This window comes from Diceros bicornis, chromosome 16 (assembly GCF_020826845.1).
Source record: "Diceros bicornis minor isolate mBicDic1 chromosome 16, mDicBic1.mat.cur, whole genome shotgun sequence".
Classification (NCBI taxonomy): domain Eukaryota; kingdom Metazoa; phylum Chordata; class Mammalia; order Perissodactyla; family Rhinocerotidae; genus Diceros; species Diceros bicornis.
This window is the reverse complement of record NC_080755.1, coordinates 17604005-17626785: the sequence shown is the minus strand read 5'-3', so window position 1 is coordinate 17626785 and position 22781 is coordinate 17604005. Positions and strand designations below refer to the sequence as shown.

Here is a 22781-nt window from a genome sequence, read left to right as displayed (position 1 = left end):
AAAGGTTTGTGGAGATTTCTTCTTCCAGATGTCTCCTCAAACCAGAATACGGTGCTCCCTGTTCTCTTGGGCAGGATCCTCCATGTTGTTCTTTCTAAAGCAAGTCATGATTGCCTGGCTGCCTGTCCTCACTGAGTGAGAGAATGGAAGTCTTTCACTTGTCTCTTCTCTCTGCATGTAAAGAAAAATCAAGAACAGCAGCTCTAAATAAAGACATGCACAGAAATCAAAAAGAAATAGGGACTTGCCAGCTTTGCAAGACTATTTTCCCCTCATCAGCATCTTCTAATATGTGGTTTGTTTGTTTTTTCCTCTGGTCTAGTAAATTACCTACCTTGAGAATTTCCTTTACAGTGCTGGATCGTTCTTGCTTTAGTCATCATCTGTACAACAATGCTTCTGCTCCAGGTGTGGGAACTCTGTAAAAACTGGGTGCATCTCACACTCAGAGCTCTTCTCATGGTAGCCAATATAGTCAACAAATTTTCCAAGCCAAAAATCAGGACATACGGTCTGATGGTAAAATCAAACTTAGGAGGACAACAAAACATAATTTTGAAGTCATAGTGAACAAGAAAAAATGAGATGATCACCATAGTCACAGAAACCCTTTTGAAGACACGTTGACTCACACTCCCCGCCCCTGCTCAAAGAGGAAGGCATGAAAGGCAATTTCCCTTTCTATTTTCAGAAATCTTTCACGGCCACTTAAAATCTAATTCAGGAGCTAGCAGCTTCCTTCTCCAAGAATGCAGAAGATAACAAGAACTGTCATTTATCTTTTTTCATGACTGGGTCATGTCTGTCTGAGCACATCCTAAGCCCTTTGGCCATTAGGGATTTGTGTTATGCGTTTGATTGTCTGCAACAGCAAACTCCAGGCCGTGCCTAGGAGGGATGCTCAGTTAATTCTTCTCCGGGATGCTGTTAGTCACACCACAGGCTACAGCAGGTGACGTCCATGGATGCCACTTATAAACATTAATTAGGAGATGGAAAAAAGTAAGCGGCAGAAAGAAGTGGTGCTAGAAATGGATTCGAAGAGTAAGGAAAGAGGAAAATAAAGATGCCAGAAAGAAGAGCAGGACCTCGATGGTAGATGCGACTAGCACTGGTTTAGCCATTGAGGGTTTTACATCATCTGCCCTCGTTCATCAGGAAGTCACTGAATGTGTTGCTTTATTTTATAATCACAAATTGATCTATTTTACTTTTTTTTTTTCTTTTTTGCGAGGAGGACTAGCCCTGAGCTAACATCCGATGCCAATCCTCCTCTTTTTTCTTGAGGAAGACTGGCCTTGGGCTAACATCTGTGGCCATCTTCCTCCACTTTATAGGGGACGCCACCACAGCATGGCTTAGCAAGCGGTGCGTCGGTGCACGCCCGGGATCCGAACCTGCGAACCCTGGGCCGCCGCAGCGCAGCACGCGCATTTAACCGCTGCACCACTGGGCTGGCCCCTGATCTATTTTACTTTTAAAATGACAAGAGGGCGGAAGAGAGTGTCAGACTTTTTTATAGAAAGGGCCAGGATATTAAGTCATTCATTTGGCCTTCACCAGAAAGAGCAGTTAGAAATGTTCGTGATTGTTCATTACCATTTTTTCATGACCTTATTTGCCCACATCATAGAGAAAAAAGGATCAAGATCTCAATATCCTTATACAAATATGAAGTAAAGAAGGAGGAAAGTTAACTTATTTATCCTTGATGCAATTTATTACGCTCTAAGAAAATATAAGTGCTTGTAATATAAATAGCCCACTTCCGTTTTAGTAAAAATCACACTGTGTATGTTTAATTTTCAAAAATTATCATTGGTTACATCATTTAACTTAAATCATTATTAATGGCTTTAAAAAGGCTCTTTGCTCTGCTTTTCCTCAGGTAACATCATCTTACGTGAAATGCTGTTCACATATTAAAGACAACTAAATATTGAATACATAATTCAATAATCTTGTACATTTTGGAGTAAATATATATAATTCACGTTTTCAGCTCTTGCCAGTTTCACATCTTATTTAGCAGAAAATATCTACCCAAGACCAAGCTTCTTCAGAAGGAAAGTTTGAAGCATTATTTCATATTGATTTTATATATTAAGATTCTATTATGTGTAATCATAATACTTAGGTGACTATAATCCAACTGGATTGTTTTTGTTTTTTCAAAGGCAAAAATGCCTTCAATGGGACCTGTTTAAATAGAGACTTCCTCATGCAATGGATCTTTACATCCAAATTAGTTTGTGCCACAGCTTTGCTAAAAATATGTACTTAACCCTCTTATATCCCTCCACCTGCTCTTGGGATCATAACTTCATACAAAGCAGTCCCAAGGTATTTTATGGTGAAATTTCCTTTTTCATTAGTCTCTCCTCAGTGGGCAAGTTTTGATTTATAGGTTCTTCCTGATCCACAGGTATCATGAGTCCTGCTTTGCTTTTTGTCTCTTCAGGTGTCAGTTTCTTTCTCTCCTTCAAACAGATTGTCTTCTGTCTAGATATCCTGTAGTCAGCAGGCCAGGCAAGCTCCTCAGACTTTAAAGTCAAGGCAGGTAGAGCTTCAAGGGGTGCTATATTCTTTGGTGGGTTATGGAGAGTCAGAAGTCAGAGGCTAACGGGTAGCAGAAGGAGCATTCACCTGCCTACCTCCTGCCTCGCCTTGAAAACCACTGTCCCTAGAATGCCCGTGTGATGGGCCCTTCCTTCTTTGGCCCTTCCCTTGTCACACAGTCACCTTTCTACTCAGTAGATGTGACTTGAACCACAGGATGGACTACTTTGGGAAATTTTGCATTGATGCATTAATTCCTCGAATAAATATTATACTGAGTTCCCACCATCAGTCAAGCACTTTGCTGGGCAGTGGATGGGTAAAACATAGTCTCTACCCTCAAGGAGTTCATAATTTAGTAGACTAACCAATTTCGAAAGATTCCAGTGATAAAAATTTCCCATCAGTTTTTCTGAGTGATTAATCCAGAAACTGAGAGGAGGAAGAAAGGAGCTTCATAAAGCATGGTTAGAGATTTTCAACATTGTCAGGAGCTCCCACATACAGAACATGCTGTGGAACAGACAAGACCTGACCTCTCAGAAGTCCATGTTTTTCTTCATTAGGCCATGAGTGGGTGTTTTATTTTGTTGTTGTTGTTTTAATTAAACCATTTATCTCTCTTTCTTTCTGAATATCTGAAATGACATTTGTGATATTTTGGAAAGTCACATTGGCTTTTCAGGACACCTCTTCATATGACAATTTTTGTATTGTAGGAAGCTTTAAAAAAATCAGGCTGTCAATAGGAACTCAGTCAACTAACATTCGGTTAGAGTCAAGAGGAAATACTCTGCATGGTGGAACAGCAGCCTCTGTTACTAAAGCATGGGGAAGACCTGTGCTCCCAATCAACTGAGTTCCCCCAGGTGGATCTGCAGGAGGCCCTTCTCTCCAAGGCAAGGCTGACCCTTGGGCCCAGGTCTTCATGTCCTCAGGAACACTGAAGGGCCTTTCCTTTGGCCATCTTGCCATTGCTTGTAAACATTTAACCAGAATCTTTTAATCAAGGAAGAGGAGATGGCATGATATTCAAACTAGCCAGTTCAAGCTTATTTGTTCTTGACTGCTCTGTTTGTTGAGAGGGAGCTCTGAACCCTCCCGTGACAGAAATACAGGGGCAGATTTTCTCTACAGCTCTGATTTATTTGCCACACTGTTCCTTTTTTCAACTCTAATTACCCATGGGGGGATTGTTTGTGTGCTGTAACTGTTACTACAGAACTGGGAAAGCATGTGACAGAAGATAGAAAGATACATCCTCAAGTCAAGTTGTAAGGTGCCAGTAGCCTCTTTTATTATTTTTTTTTCCACTCACATTTATTTCATAAGTGCTTACTATGCCTTTACATGGCCGGCCTGGTGCCAGATAGGGGGATGTAAAGGTGACTAAGAGGAAGCAGGCCTGAAAGGAACTTCAACTGTCCAGGAGAATGCCTGAGACAAACGATTCCACGCGTAGAAACACAGAGGGGAACTAATTCCCTCTGCAAGGGGGATCAGCAAAGGCTTCCCAGAGAAACAGCCCTGCAGGTGTGCTGGCTTTATGGTTAATGTACACTTAAGAATAAAACCAAGAAGCAAGGGAGAGATGCAACCAATTATTGGAATTCTAGAAGGAGGGAGGAGTTTTTCCTTCCAATAATTTTAAAACAACTTTTATATTTTGATAGTTTTCTCTTCCAGGGTTTCTAGCTTTCACCCCTGCTGTCTCCCAGTGTCTGATTGGAGTTGGCTTTCCTGCCTTTCAGAGCTGGTAGAGCTCTTCCAACAATGCATTAAAGCTGCTTTTAGGAATAGTGATAAGTTCTTCTGCCAGAAAACAAACACAGTAGCAGCACAGGCAAAAGAGAGCAATAGCTATTTACCAAAGGAAGCGTTAACCATCTTCCCCTCTTGTTCTTCATTGCCCCCAGGTCTTTGCGGGAGACGGGTCTGGAACCTAGCCCCTGGGTGTCCATGACCCCCGCGTCTCCGCCCCATCAGCGATGAAAGGGTTATCGGGCAGCCGCAGCCATCACCACGGCGTCACCTGTGATTCCGCCTGTGACTCGCTGTCGCACCACTCGGACCGCAAGCCATACCTGCTGAGCCCGGTGGAGCACCACCCCGCGGACCACCCTTACTACACTCAGCGCAACTCCTTCCAGGCCGAGTGCGTGGGCCCCTTCAGCGACCCGCTGGCCAGCAGCACCTTCCCGCGCAGGCACTACAACTCGCAGCAGGAGCTGAAGGACGAGTGCGCCCTGGTGCCCCGCACCCTGGCCACCAAGGCCAATCGCATTCCCGCCAACCTCCTGGACCAGTTTGAGAGGCAGCTGCCACTCAACCGGGATGGCTACCACACGCTGCAGTACAAGCGCACGGCCGTGGAGCACCGCAGCGACAGCCCCGGCCGCATCCGCCATCTGGTCCACTCGGTCCAGAAGCTCTTCACCAAGTCGCACTCCCTGGAGGGGCCGTCCAAGGGCAGCGTCAACGGGGGCAAAGCCAGCCCCGATGAGACGCAGACCGTGAGGTATGGCAAGCGCAGCAAGAGCAAGGAGCGGCGCGCCGAGCCCAAGGCCCGCCCCAACACCTCCCCGGGCTGGTGGAGCTCCGACGACAACCTGGACGGCGACATGTGCATCTACCACGCCCCCTCGGGCGTGATGACCATGGGCAGGTGCCCCGACCGCTCAGCCTCGCAGTACTTCATGGAGGCCTACAACACCATCAGCGAGCAGGCGGTGAAAGCCTCTCGGAGTAACAACGACGTCAAGTGCTCCACCTGTGCCAACCTGCCGCCCGTCAACCTGGACGCGCCCCTCCTGAAGAAGAGCGCCTGGTCCTCCACGCTGACCGTGAGCCGAGCGCGGGAGGTTTACCAGAAAGCCTCGGTTAACACGGACCAGGCCATGGTGAAGTCAGAGTCGTGTCAACAAGAGCGTTCCTGCCAGTACCTTCAGGTACCATTTATGTCGAGTGATGGATGTTTAGAAATTGTATCTGCTAATTGTGTGGTGTTTTGTCTTGGCTCTACTATGAATTGTCTGCGTGAACCTGAGCAAATTAGCATCTCAGTGGCTAAGTGCTTCTATCAGAAACAAACAGGCTAGCAACCTCATCCAGTTATCTTGAGATACTAGATCTAAAAGTGCCTTGAAAAACACGCCTACATAAAGACAAGGAGTTATTAATGTGTTGTGTTCCTCCTTTGTCTGAGGGATCGTGGGATAGGGAGGAGAGAAAAGGAGAGTCTGCACAGAATTTTAAAATAAATCCACCTTTTTACAAAAGTCAACAATAATCTTTTGAATTTTGGAAACAGTTTAATTAGATCTATGCAGAGTTTTTTTGTTTTGTTTTGTTTTTTGATTGTAAAATTCTGCCTGAAGCTATTAGTTTGGGAAAATTGATCTATGTCTTCGCTATGGCAATTGTCATCACCGCCAACACTAACCACACCCCCACCCAAGCCCCCACTCCCTGGAACACAGGAAATTGGGATAACGCCTGTGCCCTGAGGAGGTGGAGATCAGCCAGTTTGGGGGCCTGACAAGCACAGCTGCAGAGACCCAGGGCAACAGAGAAGAGGAGGAAAAGAAGAGGGAAGCATCCACACAATAAAATACAATTAGTGTCAGCGTGTAAATCCCACACACGTACAGACCCAACGCAGGATGCTCCTCCCCTTCCACAGTATCCTCATGTTTTTCCCTGCTGCCCTACAATCACTTAAACTGGATTTCACCTGGATATAAATATCAGGGGCGGAGTCTTTTTCTTCCCTACCTCCTCCCTCTAGTCTTGTCATTTTTCCCAAGACCCAATCCCCCATAAGAAGGACCCTCATAGTTTTCCTTTTCAGAGTGTCTTTTTTCTCTGTTCTCCCTTGGTATCTTCATCTTTTTAAAAAAGTTTTTGCTCACTATAAAAGCATGACATACGGGCCGGCCCGGTGGCGCAAGCGTTGTGTGCGTGCTCTCCGCTGCGGCGGCCCAGGGTTCACCAGTTCAGATCCCGGGCACGCACTAATGCACCGCTTATTAAGCCATGCTGTGGCGGTGTCCCATATAAAGTAGAGGAAGATGGGCACAGATGTTAGCCCAGGGCCAGTCTTCCTCAGCAAAAAAGAGGAGGATTGGCATTGGATGTTAGCTCAGGGCTGCTCCTCCTCACAAAAAAAAAAAAAAAAAAAGGAAAAAAAAAAGGCATGACATAATCATTTCCTACTCTCGCCTTAAGAACAAATGCAAGAAAAAAGTCTTCCCTTGAGTTCATCTTTTTGCTCTCTTTGGATGCCTCCTGAGAAACCGGGCTCCCTTGGGAATGCCTTCACCAAGCCCTGAGAATATTCCAGGCTGGCAGTCAGTGGGCAAGGACAGTGCCAGAGCCCATCCCCAGAGTTCAGAAGAAGCCACCAATGTGTGGGTAGTTTTCACAAACAACACACAATTACGTGGGCAGTATTTCCCACTGAAGGTGGTGTTGCCTGATTTGCTGTAAGGTTGCTACATGCATTAAGTCATCAAGAACTGTTAACAGAATTTTAGAGCTAAAGGGATCATCTAATCCAACCTCTTCATTTAGCGTATTAAAAACTAGGCTCAAAGAAAGGCAAAGGTTTAGTGAGTTATACTGTTACTATGTGGCAGAGGTAGGACTGGAACCCAAGTCTCCTAATGTATAGAAATGACCATTATCAGAGTTACAACTGAAGGCTTTAGAAATTCTTTAAGCACATAAATTTCCTCCACCACTGAGAATATTTTGATAAGAATATCTGTCTTGAAGAAAGGATTGGTAGTGAGATAGACGCCCTAGAATAGCATACATTTTGTCTATTAATTTTCTATGACTAGTGGCAAAAACAAGACAAATTAAAAAAAAAAAAAAAAAACAAAGCCCTGGACTTTAATAAGTAGTGATAAGATTAGATGAGAAATACCAGATTAAAGAAGGATACTCTACATGGATCTAGGACCAGCCTTGAATATCAAGTGATTTAAAGCCACATGACCAGTAAGTTATAGAACTGAGATTTAGACTTAGATCTATTTGATGCAAAATAGCTTTTTCCAGTACACCCCAGCACAACCCTGGAATCAAGGGCATGAAAATAGTGAGCAAGGAGAAAAATAATCTTTAAAGTAAACATTATTATTAAAGTTCTTCAGTAAAATGAGAATGAAAGCTTGAAAGGTTTAAGTATTAGATTTAGTATAGTAGCATTATTGGATCTCATATTATAAAGATTTGGAAATTCTATTTTCAAATTATTTATCTTCTTTTGAGCCACTTTTTTAAATGAAATATTTGAGGCTTACAGAAAGGTATCAAGAAAAAAATAAACACCCATTTATACATCACCCAACTAGAGAAATAAAATATTAGTTACAATAAATCACACAAAATTAGCTTCCTCAATCCCATTTCCTTCCCTTCCTCCCCAGAGTAATAGCTAATCTGACTGTGATACCCAAAGCAGCTTTGTTTTTATTTCTGAAATTATTTAAAGATTTAAACAAAATATTTTCTATCCTACATTGGGCAATAATTAACCCTAAACCAAGCTAGTGCAACCCTTTAAATATAAACTGAGCTCGAAGTCACCCATTCTTTAACAAATATTGACGTTTATATGAGCACCTGTTCTGTGCAAGGCTTTCAAACTGGGGAAAAAAAAAATTCCGTATTTCGACATGGGGAGAAAGTATGTTAAGCAAATAAACTAAATGTAGAACAGTGTATTCTTCCCAACCAGTTGCGAGGTTAAAGAGTTCCTCTAAAGAAAGGAAAGAAGGAGCTGGACATTTCCAAGGGGAGGGGGGAGAATGAGAACTCCTGAGAAATGGACATTCTCTCCAGATGTCTTCTTGCTTTATAGAAAAGAGACACTCTGTTGTCCTGCCGAAGCTCCTCTGAGAAAGATAGGTGTAGCCTGCCTCTGCTAGCTCACATGGAATAATTTCACTTATAAACTTATTCTTAGAAGCAAATTGGGGAACATAGAGGTTTTTGTTTTTCAGTTGTATTGCCTTAATTACCAAGTAATATTGAAACTGGATTTACAAATGTGTTTGACTTCAACATCACAAGGTTTAGTGAACAAAGCATGGAACTTGAAATAAGAGGGTCTTTGTTCTAGTCCCTGTTTGCCACTTGGTGATCCCTCACTATAACTAGTGACATGGCTTGGAACCATCATTTCAGCTCTCTGGGTCTCCTCCTCTGTTATGAAGTGAGGCACTTGGTCTAGAGGGCCTGTGATCTCAGTCCACATCTTTGAAGTCCCAAGTTACATGTGCAGAGTACTAATTACAGCAATTTTCAAGAGTTGTAAGGCCTGGAGCTCTCATTTAATAAATGCCTACCAAAAGTAGATGTTCTTCCAATGTTATCTTTCTCTTTAAAATTCTGTGAGGTATTTTACAGTTGAAGAAACTGAGATTTAGTAAATTGGGTTAAGTAACTTGCCCGGGGACACACAGCTAGCACATGGTAACATGGTGGGTCAAAACTGATTCTTCTGCCTTCAAAGCCTGGATTCTTTCCATTTACCTTTTTCAATCCCTAGTCACTCCAAATACAACACAGAGGGAGGAAGCGGCATATATCAAAACCTATCATTTGTGAGAAAACGTATGGTATCTCATTTAGTACCTGAAATAACTTTGTAAAGTAAGTATTACTATTTACTCCAGCTTTTCAGATGACAAAACTGAGGCACAAAATATTAAATCATTTGCCCAAGAACTCATAGATAGTAAGTGGGAAAGCTAAGACTTGACCCCAGACCTGAGTCTATAATTTGCTTCAAAAGTAGAAATAAATGCATTTTTTTCATTTTATTACTTGTTTCATTATGTAGCAAATCCTTACATTCATTTGACCTCACATATGTGCATGCAGTTAAGAAAGCATGTGTATGAAATGTGACCCTTCTTAGGCGAGCAATGGAATGACTGATATGTTCCTAATTGAAAACTGAACAAAGGTTAAATTAATTTTCACCAATAATTGAATCTAAATACTAGCAAAGTTTTGATTCTCTCTTCGTAGAATTATCACTTACAATTCTTTTAATTTAGGTCCATGAAGGGACATGGATTTGCCGTGATTATATAGAAAATGAGAGGTCTATAAGTATTTGTCTGACATTCCTTTAGAAATAAAATGCTGTAGCTTGAAATCATTGCAAGTTCCAATTAATAGTCAATTGGTGATATGTGCTCACTCACAGGCTGTTTGTAGTTAGTAAAAAAAGACTTGCTTTTTTCCCCCAATATTGTTATTTTTAAATGTCAAGAATCAGATGTCTGCTGTTTAGAACTATTGTACTGCTGCCAGTGACTGTCTAGATCAGGGTTTGGAGCAGGGACATGGATTTGAAGACGTTAAAACTGTCTAATTCTCAGTTGAGATGTGGTTGGCTTTTATACATTTGGAATAAAGCATTTATGGCACATCTTAGGGTAAGTAAATAAAATAGGAAGGGGTTCAAAGGTGTTTTTGTTGTTGTTTTGTTTTTGCTTTAGAAAAGCAGGATTCTTGATTCTGTATATGCCTCTTTATGTGAACGTTATGTGTTGAGTGACTGGCATATAAAGCCATTCAGAAGAGCAAGATTTTAGATTTCCAACTGTTAACCTAAAAAAAAAAAATCCCTTCAAATCATGTATTTTGCGTTCATCCAGCAGCAGAAACAGGAAAAGGGAAACAAAACGCTCTCCGGTAGAAGTAGAGAGAAACACAGAGAGAGAGAGAGCAAGACAGAGACCGAGAAAGCAAGCCCTCTCAGAGATGAAATTTTAGGAGAACAAAATGATCGACCTTTTTAAGGCTGAGTGGGTTTCTTCAGTTTGTGTGCAAGTTTCAAGAAATGGCAGGACTGACCAGGTTTGGGTACAACTCTTTTATTACTTTGTATTTGGTGATTGTGTGTTGTTGGTTTGGGTGGTTTTTTGGGGAGGAGGGAGGATAGTTTTTGTTATTTTATTTCTTCTCTAAATAATGGCTAGTAAGACTGGAAGAGCTAATAAACTAATGTGTGTACAGATGGTAAGAAAACAGGTTGAGACATCAGATACCTGCAAATCTGTGTCTCCAAATTTGCCTCTCTTCGTAAAATCTTTAATTGACACAGATGATCCAAGGTGCTGGGTGCTATTAGAGGACATTGTGTGGTTAATGATTGAAATGTGATCAGTCATTTTCCATTACAAGAATCCTGAATGCTTACTATTCCTTTGCAAAATTAAAATTTCTGGATGGTTGGGGTGTTTTGTCTGTTGGTTAAGTAAGACTCCACAAAAGATCACTGAAGAATCATTCATAACAAGCATGAACCCGGGATTTTTTTTTAATGCAGGTACAACTATTTTTCAAAATTTTGTTTTAGATTATTTCAGTCTTTGCCCAGTGGGGATTTTCTTCCCGTGGCTAAGGTTTTCCTTACTGCTGTTTTTAAACAATTTAAATTATATTAAATCAGTTAAAACTACTTTATGTGAAATGTATGACAGTGTTGAGCAATTCTGCTAGTGACTTGGGTTACTGCGATGTTTCCTTGCTGCCCTTTTTTTTTTTTTAATTCCATCAACCACATTGATGGTTTTATTTATTTTTAATTTAAATTGCCTTAATAATCCAGCAAGGAATGTCCAGATTTTTTAATGTGTTTCCTATCTGGCTTGCACAATCGTCTCCCTATTTTTCATTGATCTTAGTGGACATGTTCATCTTCATTGATAGAAAACTGAGTTTACTCCTGCCTGATGTTAGCTTTGAATGTAGAATTGGTGATCAGCAGCTAAATCTTGGTAATTCTCTCACTAATTCTTTATAATTTTCACTATTGCCTATATCTCATTAATGGAGGGAGGGGAGACAATTGGCAAAACACCATGAGAAAGCAGGGGTCCAGAAAGAGTCAGTGGTAGGACGGGAAGATCAAAAAGAAATAGGAAATCTTTGAAATCTGTTAAAGAAACTTTATTATTCTTGATCTGCAATTTCATTCTTCTAAAGACAGTTTCAGCAACACCAAAAGTGCTTGGTTAGCAACAATCAAAGGTTTCATAACAAATGCTTTCTGACCCCACAGAGTCCAGTTTCCTAATGGAAGGCTACTAACAGCATTGCAGCACAGAGTAAAAGAGAAAAACTAGCCTTGGGTCTCTTAGTGGCCAGTGGACTTTATTTCCTCTTTCTTATTCTCCTTAGAGGACAGTTTGCTTGGGTGCAAATTAAAGACAGGAATTCAAGGTAATCATTGACCACTTTGTAGACAAAGATTCATCCATAATCTCCAGTCCATTTGAAATCATGGCTTTACACGACTTGACACAAACAGTGATTTGTGAATGGTAGGACACATTGGTCTTTTGTTTGAGATTTTATATGAGCCACTAAAAAATATATGCAGCATTGTCAAGCTGACTTTGGTTTGATGACTAGATTAGGTTTTCCATCATTTTGGTTTTAGGTTCAAAGGCAACACCCTCTCTTAGTGGATTATTGTGAATTTAGAGTTCAGTAGAAGAAATTTTTACTTAATTAAGCTTCGTATCATTTTTCTCATTTTGGAAAAACGTGTATTGCTAGGGTTCCTGCCCACAGAGTTCATTGATATGGAGTTGAATCATGGAGACATTCCATTTTTAGAGGTCTAAACAGTCGACATCTGAAACTTTGTGTGGTTTGAACTATAGTACCCCTTAACAGTCATTTTTTTTTTCTGTCATTTGCTAGGAAAGCTTGGTATAGAAAAACAATTGGCCTTTTCAGGTAAAACTAGGCTATTTTTAATAAGATCCATGAAGAGTTATATGAGCTCACTATGATTTGCATTACTCATCTGAAATTTTAAACCCATAACTTTTCCCATGGGATAAAAATAACATGCATGTGTAACGTCGCATCTAGGGCTCATTTATCTGCTTCTCAAGACCATCTTGCCTCATCCTCCACCAGCAGGCTCTGTCTCTCGTAACTGCCGTTTGGAATACATTTGGCACAGGGAAAGTTTTTTTCCTTATTTTGTAAATGCATATTTAAGTGTTTTTGTAAATTCTTAGACTGAAAGCAAAGTTAGGGGTGCTTTAATTTTTTTCAGTGAATGATTTTTTCTCCTTCAGCCCAGTCCTCTCCGTTTGTAGCTAAAAGGTAAAGATATAGAGAAGAAAATAATTACTATTATACATGAAGGAGGGAATATAGTGTAAGGAGAAGCATTTTATCTATTCCTTCTGTTACTTTTGACTAATATTTCATTTCTATTTTTTAAATCTTTTATTTCTTGGAGAATACTCAGATAACCAAGGAAAGACCTCTTCTGATTCTCTGGTCTTTTAAGTATAAGAATATATAGGACTATCTTTAAAAACTGGGATTTTCTTTTTTCATTTGCTAAAGTTTAGCAATGTGCTGCCTTGCTTCCACTTCTAAGATAAAGAGACTTCTAATTACATTTGCAAAATGAGTTTTCTAGATAGGTAGATCTTTTCTTTCGCGTACATTAGGTCACTATTCTCTTTTTATTGGAGTTTCTACTCATTGTCCTCACAGAATTAGGAAACTTCCTACAAAATTCAGGCTTGTGATATGACAGAACTGTATATGAAGCAGAATGATGTGGAGTCTAGGGTCACTGTATGCCATGTGCATGCGTACAGGTCCATATGTACAGGTTAGAGTTACTATATGTTGTGTGCATGTATACAGGTCTATACACACAGGTTAGGGTCACCGTATGCTGTGTGCATGTGTACATGTCCATATACACAGGTTAGGATCACCATATGCTGTGTGCACGTGTACAGGTCCATATACACAGGCTAGGGTTACTGTGTGCTGTGTGCATGTGTACAGGTCCATCTACACAGATTAGGGTTACTGTATGCTGTGTGCATGTGTACAGGTCCATGTATACAGGTTAGGGTTATTGTGTGGTGTGTGCATGTGTACAGGTCCGTGAATACATGTTAGGGTTACCGTATGCTGTGTGCATGTGTACAGGTTCATATATACATTTTAGGGTTACTGTGTGCTGTATGCATGTGAACAGGTCCATGTATACAGGTTGGGTTACTGTGTGGTGTGTGCATGTGTACAGGTCCATCTATACAGGTTAGGGTTGCTGTGTGCTGTGGCCATGTGTACAGGTCCATATACACAGGTTAGGGTTACTGTATGCTATGTACATGTGTACACATCCATGTAGACAGGTTAGGGTCACTGTATGCTGTGTGCAAGTGTACAGGTCCATATGTACATGTTACATCTATGTAGGCATTTCTGCACCCATACTTCTAAAATATGTGTTTATGCATATGCTTTCTTTGATCTCTGATTCATGACATAAGATCCATTTGAAACATACCATTTCACAAAGTCCATGTAAGAAGAATGACTATAAAGTGGAACACGGATTTTTCATAAATCCCACTAGAAAACCTATTACTTTGCTTTTACAGTGATTATATTGAACTTCCATCTCAAACCGCTAGTGTAAACCAGTTAGGAGTGTCCTGTTTCCCTGGTGTGAGTATAAATCCCTTTCATACAAAGAGACATCCAACAACAGTGAAAGGAAATGACTTGTGCTCCCCTTATTTTTTTTTAACCACCGTTTAATATAAACCTCCAGGCTTGTCTAACTCCTCTCTGATTTTACTGTCCAGGTCTCTAAAACTGTAAGGTGTATAATTAAAGAACCAGGCAGGTTTTTTTTTTTATTTTTCAAAAAAAATGACAGTTTTGTATTTTCGTTACCAGGGGCAATGGGGGTGGGGGATGGGCACAAGGGGTGAAGGGAGACATATATATGGTGATGGACAAACAAAAATGTACAACCCAAAATTTCACAATGTTAAAAACTATTAAAACATAAATAAAATTTTTTTAAAATGACAGTTTTAGGGTTCTAGAACCTCCTCACTGGAAGGCCATCTGCTCTACCTTCTCATGCACAAACTTCTCTCTGCAAGGTCGACATAGCATCTTCCTACCTACCTATTTCTCCTCTGATAATAACTTTATGCAAGAATTATTTGAGATATTTTAGTCCAGCACACTCTTTCTAAAAATGAGAAAAATAAACACTAGGGAGCTACCTTGACTGATATAAGATCAGTCATCTTGTAGTAGCAGGCTGAGACTAGCAGCTCACTGCCTGGCGACAACCCTGCTCTTTTTCCCGTTATGTCTCACACATCTGTGAAAACCTTTAAGGCTCTGTTCAAAGACTAGCTTATTCATCCTTTTAAGGCAATGGGGTCAAGGCACAAGGAGGCAAATGGAGAAAAGAACTGATCTGAAAGTTAGATTTGAAACATGTTTGTGGCTTAAAAGGTTCACAAGAGATGAAGACAGTTGTGAACTAAATAATTACCTGCAATTTGTAATTCTGTGGTTACAAATGGCAGGGTAGTATTTTTCACTTCTAAAAAAAAAGAAATGGGTATGTTTCTCCTGTTATCCCTGTCAGTCCCTCCTGCATCCCAATGGTTTCGTTATGAGTGAACCACATTCCAGAGGAGGACAAATGGAGCAGAACTGCTCCGTGTTTGGGTGTGTGATCTGTAGACGCTCCACTCAGAGCCCCAAGACTGGATTCTGAAGACGACGCACTTCCCTCTGGCATCTTCCACTCTCTTGGCAGCCAGCTCCCCTCACCTCTCACCTCACTTTCCTAGAATAAAAATTGTTAACATAGCTGTAACCATATTTTCCAAAGCCAAAAAGAAAATTTTATATATATATATATATAAAATTTTCTATATATATATATATATAAAATTTTCTATATATATATATATATATATATATATGTGACCTGTAGGAGAGAATATATTGAGACAATGGGACCAAATATATTAAATCAGGGCAACTCTAGAAAATCTGAAAGGAATAGTGCATAGGAGATGCCAAGGGCTACAGGCTGATCTCTTGGTTATTGATTTTGAAATTAAAAAGTAAGTAAATAGAAAGAAGATCTAACTCTAAAGTTGGAAATGCTGACTAAAGCATTCTATGGTGGCATCCATATGGGTAAAAAATAGCGTAATATGACCATATTCGTCTGCGTGTATACAATCATATATGTGTGTGGCCACTTACTCTATCATCGAATATTTAGGGCAATGGTTCCTTAAATTTGTGTGCACAAGAATCACCTTGAGAGTGTGTATAAATGAGAATTTCTGGCATCAATCCAAGAGAGTCTAATTCTGTAGATCTGGAGTGATTCCGATACAGAGATCAATTCAAGAACCACACTCTAACCCAATTTTTTTAGGGAACTATCAGACTAAATTTATCATTTTATCTACTGAAGGGGGCAGTAGAGTCTAAAAGATGAAAACAGGCTTCAGGCTATCCATTGGCTTTAACATTTCCACTGACTTTCGACATGACTTTGGGCTCCCTCTCCTTAGTGCTTCCATTCCTATGTCTGTAAAATGGGCATAACGACGTGACTCTTGTGTTCGTTCAAGTCTCAGAAAAAAAGTTTAATTTCAAATTTGGGAAATAAATGAAAAGTACCGTGTGAAATGTTTGAGTTTACAAATCCTCAGATGTTAACCTGCTTCGCCACTTCCTCGTGTCTTTTATGTACCATACTACTTTTTCTTTTACCTTTTGCTTGATCTAATTTTGACTAAACCATGGTTAGGATGAACATATCTGATTCGGTGGTAAAGGAAAGCCCTCTCCCAATGTTAGATGACAATAGGTCTTCACCACAGTGTAGGTTTAAGGCTTCTTCATCCCCTGTGCCAACTAAACACATAAAGCTTTGGTCTGCAGGTGAAAAGATCACGAAGGGTCAGTCTTTTGATAGCTCAGCATCCATGGGTCAGGTTTTCCCAGGGCTCAGTATTTATCGAGGGAACACAGTTCTTCTGGCCTCCTCAAGCTTTAGTTTGTTCAGGTAAAACCTTTTGTTTTCATACCATAAGTCTGTCAAGACCCTGCTGCCTTATTCCAGGCAGCTTTAGTAAGTCAACAGGACAAATTTAACTAACAGCAACAGCTCTGGGGCTTGTCTGCAAGGGGCCTCTTCATCACCTTTTTTGGCTTATCCAGGTTCTCTGAGGAGTGTTTCCACCATGGCAACTTTGATAGGTGGGAGTTCTTGCACCACTGCTAGCAGAAGACAATGGGCCCTTGTCCATCACTCTTCTTTGCTCATGCCCAAAGTCTCTGATTAATCTGCTCCCTTCCCTGAAGCCAGCTACATCATTCTTATAAGGCTGTAGAAATTCGAACAAAGCAAATGAACATTGAAGCCAGTTCTCTCGCAGAACCTCTTTTCTCCACAGAGCCATGGGAAGCTCACACTTCCTGTCAGCTATCTCTTTTTGGTAATCTAAAGACAATCTACCTCACATGCTTCCCCATTGCCACCAAAACAATGAAAACAAAACCTATCAGAATTCATGGGAAGAATGGACTACATTTAACAAAATTATGACCCTTAATTATAGTTGAGAAACTAGTTTTGCCATTTTTAGTTGTAAAAGTGGAAAGAAATGATGATAAAGATCCTCCTGTGACCACAGTAGAATACCTATTAGGTCACCCAGGGCCTGCAGTCTACACTTCGAAGACTGCCTGCTGACCCAAGTTCTGCTACAGGCATCAGTTGGACTGGTGGCTCCTCCAGCAGTAAATAGATATGGAGAGAGACTCTCCTATAGGACTTTTCCCTTTAAAGTCCCTTTACTTGTAATCCTCAGAGAATTCATGTCTTTTTTTCCTTCTCTCCTTAACTAGTAGAAGTTTAGCAGGCTTCTCGGTAACTCAGGGGGTGTCAGTGAAAGTAACTGTCATTTGTTTGCAAATGAAACCTGAGCTTTCTGAAAATGACTCCCATGTAAAATCTTTCCCCCATAACACTCCTCCAGCCTTCTCGTTGATTTTAGATAGTTTCCTGTTCTCCCACCTCTTGGAAGTATTCCATGGCACGCTGAGCAGACACTTTTAGTCAAAAATGCCTATAAATAGCTGATTTTCCTGCTTGCTGCCTTCTCTCTGAGGCTTTCACAAAGGAGGTGAAACAAATCCACCAAAAACAAGAACTCTCGGTGAGGGGTGTGTGGTGAGGCTTACGAAAAATCAGATCCAGAGGCCAAAAATTGTCGTGTAGGTCTCTTTGCCATATTTAACTTATGCAATCACTGCACAGAAAAAGAAACATTTTATTTCATGCCAGATGATCTCATGAACTGAACAGTCAATCAAAAATGTCTCGTATGAGCTTTCAGGCTTCTTTAAAAATTTGTATTTTGACTTTCATGTTGCTTTTTTAAAAAAATCCCAAAGCCAATTGTTATTTATTAGATTCCATTGGTAAATCGAGATAACTGATTTCTGTAGCTATTCTATGATAGGAAATTTGAAACTCCTTCCTTGTTTTTTCTCCAAACTGCCCTTGCTTACAGAGAGCTTTTACTCTGGCCTGCCTTCTCTTGTTTTCCTATGCCCCACCCGTCGTCAACAGCACCAAATCTCCCAGAATGGTATTATGGAATTCCCTAGAAGACTGTACACATGCTAGGCAAGACCTTAATATCATCCTCTGCTGATCTTACTAACATCAACCTTAGAAATCACATATGTGACGTTAACTACACTCCCTCCTGCTTCCACCTCTCCATTGAGCAAAAGAGCATTGGGCTTAGCAGGACTCTCCCCTTTTCCTTTCTTCCTCTTCTCTCTTCTTTCCCTTACTTTTTAGGCAGCTATTTCATTATATAATGTGGAATGGGAGAGTATCTCAAAACCATGTTTACAGATGAGGAAACTGAGCCCCGGATATTAACTGGCGTTTCCATGGCTCCTCAGTTGTAGAGAGTGGTGGAGAAGCAGAGACACCAGGGCGTCTTCCCCAGTCCCTCTTACTCCATGTGTTGGTGGTCCTCAATCATGTAGTACGAGGCATTCATTCATCTTGGTGTTCTGTAAACTCAAGAAATTCTGCTGCCAGCCCCACTCCCTGCTTTTTCCACTCTATTCACTGGGTCTAATTCGGTGTGGCTTAGTCTGTTACTAAAGCTTCTAGAGAATGCATCTCATTATGCCTTTCTTTATGAACTCCCAGTGAACATGCACTGTCAGTATAAGCAGATATCTGAAAGAACTTAAAAGGTCAGTCAGCCCAGTGCATGTTACACTTTCTAACCGTGGAATTCCTTGTTTGTAAAGCAAAATATATAAAACAATTTAAAACAGAGCTACTCACATTAAAGCAAGAATAGGAGGATTTAAATCCAAATCCCCCCCCCGCCCTGTCCCCCACTCCACTGCCCTGCATCCAAGTTTCTCTGAAGGGGGACTCCTAAAGCACAATCTGAAAACTGTTGCCCATTCTCTCCCCACTAAGCAGATCTAAACTAAGAAAGAATTGAATGATCCAGCAAGGAAAAGTCTATATCCACTCTTGATAAACCTACTCTTGATAAATCAGATAAATCAGGAAACCCTGATAAAGGCCAAAAAATGTTAGGGAACTATCCCATGCTTGCTAAGTTTAATGAGAAGCTCTCCCAGGCTGCAGTCCTGGTGCCCTGTCCTTCATGAAAATGACAGCCGATCATGGGGTGCCAAGAGTTCCTGATTGACTCTCACTATAAAATCACTTCTTGGCTTTCACAGACAAATTCTTACATCACCTTCATGCCTTCTTCCTCAGCCGTGATCCAGAGAGAGGGACTGATTTTTCTAAGAACACACAGACCTCTTGATTCCCAGTCTAGCACTCTTTCCACAGCACCACACTGAACATCTTCTCATCTCCATCACATGCTGGATGCACTGTCATGTGATAATGAATGATGGCAATAAGAAGATGAAGGAGGAGAAGGAGAAGAAAAAGGAGAAAAAGAAGAAGGACTATATTTTATTGAGAAAGGTTTATGGGTCTATATTTAACATATATCATCCTTATTTCCAGAAGTTACTGGGGTAGCTGTTCATACCCTTATTTTATAGAAAATGGGAGATAATTTATTTGCTCAAGATTATACTGCTAGCAAGTGACAAAACGTAAACTTAAACCCTATCAGTCTGATTCCAAAATCTGTTCATTTTCCACGATATCATGCTGCCTCTGCTTTGTAAATATTCCCTTTGATCTTTTCCTGAAGGATTGTTTCTTGATGAGAATTTATTTTAATAACCATTTTTAAAAATGACTAACTACGGTTACAAAACAGATTCCACCTCTATGATTAAGTATAAACCTAAATCTAGTTTGGAAAGTGGCCACGTTAGAAAGCAAGTAATATATGAGATTAATTTGCAAAGTCAGATGTATAAAATGTTAAATTGTAGTAGAACAATATTATTTCATGTAACTGGAAAATTATATCTCAACCTGTGAAAGAACCATCGCTCTAGGCTATTTTTGCTTATTTGTTTGTTTCAGTGAGAAACAATACTCTTGACCCCTTGAGACTGCCAACCTGATTGCAGTTATAACATTGTTAATAACACTGTAAGGTTATGTCCAAATAAATGCTGTTGGCCCATTTAATATCCTTTACTTGGATTAATTTGGAGACCTTTGCTTCTATAAGAAGTAATTTCACTAAAATGATGAAGAGGTAAACTAGGAATCCCCAAACCCAATTCCTCTATGTCAGTGCGACTTTATTTTTTGCCCTTTTGGGATAGCAGATAGCTATCTTTCAGGCACATTGTGAGCCAGAATTCTGCTGGCTGCATGAGCTCCATATATCCCAGATTGTCAACTAAATATTTGGGAAGTTTACCTATTTTATTATTTGTTAAGTTACTACTCCAAGTCTGAAGAAAAAGATATGTTTCCCTAAAGGTCTACCTTTAGAATGCTTCTTAATTACCTATAAAAGTATAACTGAATTAAGTGAGTCATATGGTATCCAGTGCAGAGCACTCGTGTATGTTATCTCAGAGGTGGCTGCATATATCCAATAAATAGTGCTTTTAGAGAATGTTAGTAGAGTTTAAAATAAATTCTTATAATAGATAACAATACAGAATGGTCAGATTTTTGAAATCCCTCAGGATAAAAGGTGCCATACTCAGTTATGTACTTGGAAGTCAATGTAGTCTTCATTATCCTTCTTCTCAGCTCATTTTGGATTTTTCCTCATGTACATGTATCTCACTGCAGATAATTCAATGTTCCAGCAAGCCCTTATTTAATGCCCTCTCCTTTTTGTTTAAGCCCAGATGAAGTTAATTTAAAGTGATGAATACAGTCTTAATATGTTCCACAGCCTCCACTTTCTCTTGGTTCAATATTTTATGAAATATCCCTATGCATAAGAATGAAGTGTTAATTATTCACTTAACAAGGACTTGTAAGTAACTAAGAAATGAAAGAATTCACTAAAATTAAACCATGCCAATTTAATCTCATTTAATTATAGTAATGGATGAATAGAATGTAGCATTGTATTTCTTAGCTTCAACCAGCGATAAATCCATCCAACTATCGTAATATGTAGTCCCTTTGCATCACCTAGACCATGAGCGTATAATGAAAAATTTTGTTAAATGGTTTAATAGAACTGCCATGCTCAACAAGCCTTTAATTCAGCCAAGATTTATTCAGCACCTGTTTGACCCAGACTGAACTCCAGGAGAGGTGACTAGATAAAAGTGGGAAAGGGAAAGACCAGTTTAGAGAAAGGAACAGAACAGATGGGGTAGCCCACCACCCAGCTGGTGAGAATAAGTAAGTGAAGGACAGGATTTAGTCTCTAGTTGACAAGATGATATGGAATATTTTTTTCTAAAATACTCAAATTTCTCAAAGATGAAGGATATGGTCTAGCCCGGAGGTCCAGACTGGAGGCCAGGCCCAAGCAATTTAACTCTCTCAATTTAACGCAGCACTTCTAAGGACAACCAATGGTGTGAGGATGAGAAAGAGCGAGGACAGACTTTCCAGAGGGGCATGAGAGGTATCAGACTCCTGAGCCCAGTGTAACCAAGCTGCTGGCCCCAGAGGCAGAGAGGCTGACCGGATCCTAGAGCAGAAGTCTGGGCAGACAGCAGAGCACTGTTGGTGAGGGAAAGCGTCCTCACACTCCTGCAGCATTGTGTGCTCAGCCCAGCAGCAGGCAGCAGGCTGGGATCACTTGGATTCTGTGGATGGCAGTGTAACACTGTGCACCCAGAGAATTGAGGTGCAGCTGGGCCCACCTTTGGAGACCTGAAAGTTCACAGGCACAAGAAGAGCGGAGAGGGCAAGTCATGAGATAACTCCAGGGAATAATGAGTGGGTTTATTATTACACCAAAACCTAACTGTACCACCAGATCATAAACTTGATGCAACGATTAGATTAGGAAAATTTTTCGGAACAAAGGCATCAAATCTCAAGTAAGGTGAAAAGCTTCTTGTTATTAAAAACGTGTATTGGGAGGCTGAGTGAACATGTCAGGGATAGAGCAAAGGAAATTTCCCTATATGGTGAAAGGAGGGCAGATGGCCCCTAGGGTTCCTTCTAAATCAAATAATCTAATTCTGTGCTGTCCAGTAGGTAGCCACTAGCCACATGTAGTTATTTAAATTTATATTAATTAAAAAATTAAAATTAAAATCCAATTTCTCAGTCCCAGTAGCCACATTTCTAGTGCTCAGTAGTCACGTGTGGCTGGTATTTACCGTGTTGGACAACACAGATATAAAATATTCCCATTGTTGTAGAAAGTTCTTTTGGACAGCATTGCTCTAGTTGTTTTTTGTCTATTTTAATATATTGACTTCTACTAGATTTGGGCTTTGCCATGACAGGGTAACCTCCTGTTGTGAGGTCCCAGTGCTTGGAGGTGTCCGAGCTGGCCAGTACTTTTCTGTGTGTCCACATGGGCACAGGAAGGCACAGTGAGAGTGAGGGCTGCCCTGTGTGAATGCCTGTTCCTCCACTTACGCCCTATGTGGCATTAAATAAATCACTTCGCCACTCAACTAGTTTCCTCGTTTGTGAAAAGACTTACCTTGTGGAGTTATTTTGAGGAGTAAATCCTATAAAGTACCTAGTTTTCAATAAGTGAGGCCAACTTTTCACTAGAAACACGAGGACTAGCCTGGGATTTTGCCCAGATTCTCACCCACCATTTATCAGTCACTCGTTCTGCGTGGGGCATGGTGCTGGGCGCATCACAGGCATTGTGTCCCTTGATCTTCCCATCCACCCTGGCACTGTCCCCTCCAGGACCTATTCTGCTCCTACTCTGCAT

The 22781-nt window shown here is 40.5% G+C and overlaps 1 protein-coding gene across 7 annotated transcripts in view; it reads left to right on the top strand.

The window, feature by feature from the left end:
- Positions 1-22781, top strand: part of DLGAP1 (DLG associated protein 1) — an 843951-nt gene that overhangs the window by 515965 nt on the left and 305205 nt on the right. For 3 of the 7 annotated variants that reach the window (XM_058556885.1, XM_058556883.1, XM_058556882.1), the window contains one exon: positions 4476-5507. In XM_058556885.1, coding sequence (XP_058412868.1) covers positions 4548-5507 — 960 coding nt within the window. In that variant the 5' untranslated portion in view covers positions 4476-4547. Of the gene's footprint in view, positions 1-4475; positions 5508-9907; positions 10017-10209; positions 10447-22781 lie in introns of those variants that run through there. The other 4 variants (XM_058556886.1, XM_058556888.1, XM_058556887.1 and 1 more) reach the window with 3 other exon arrangements.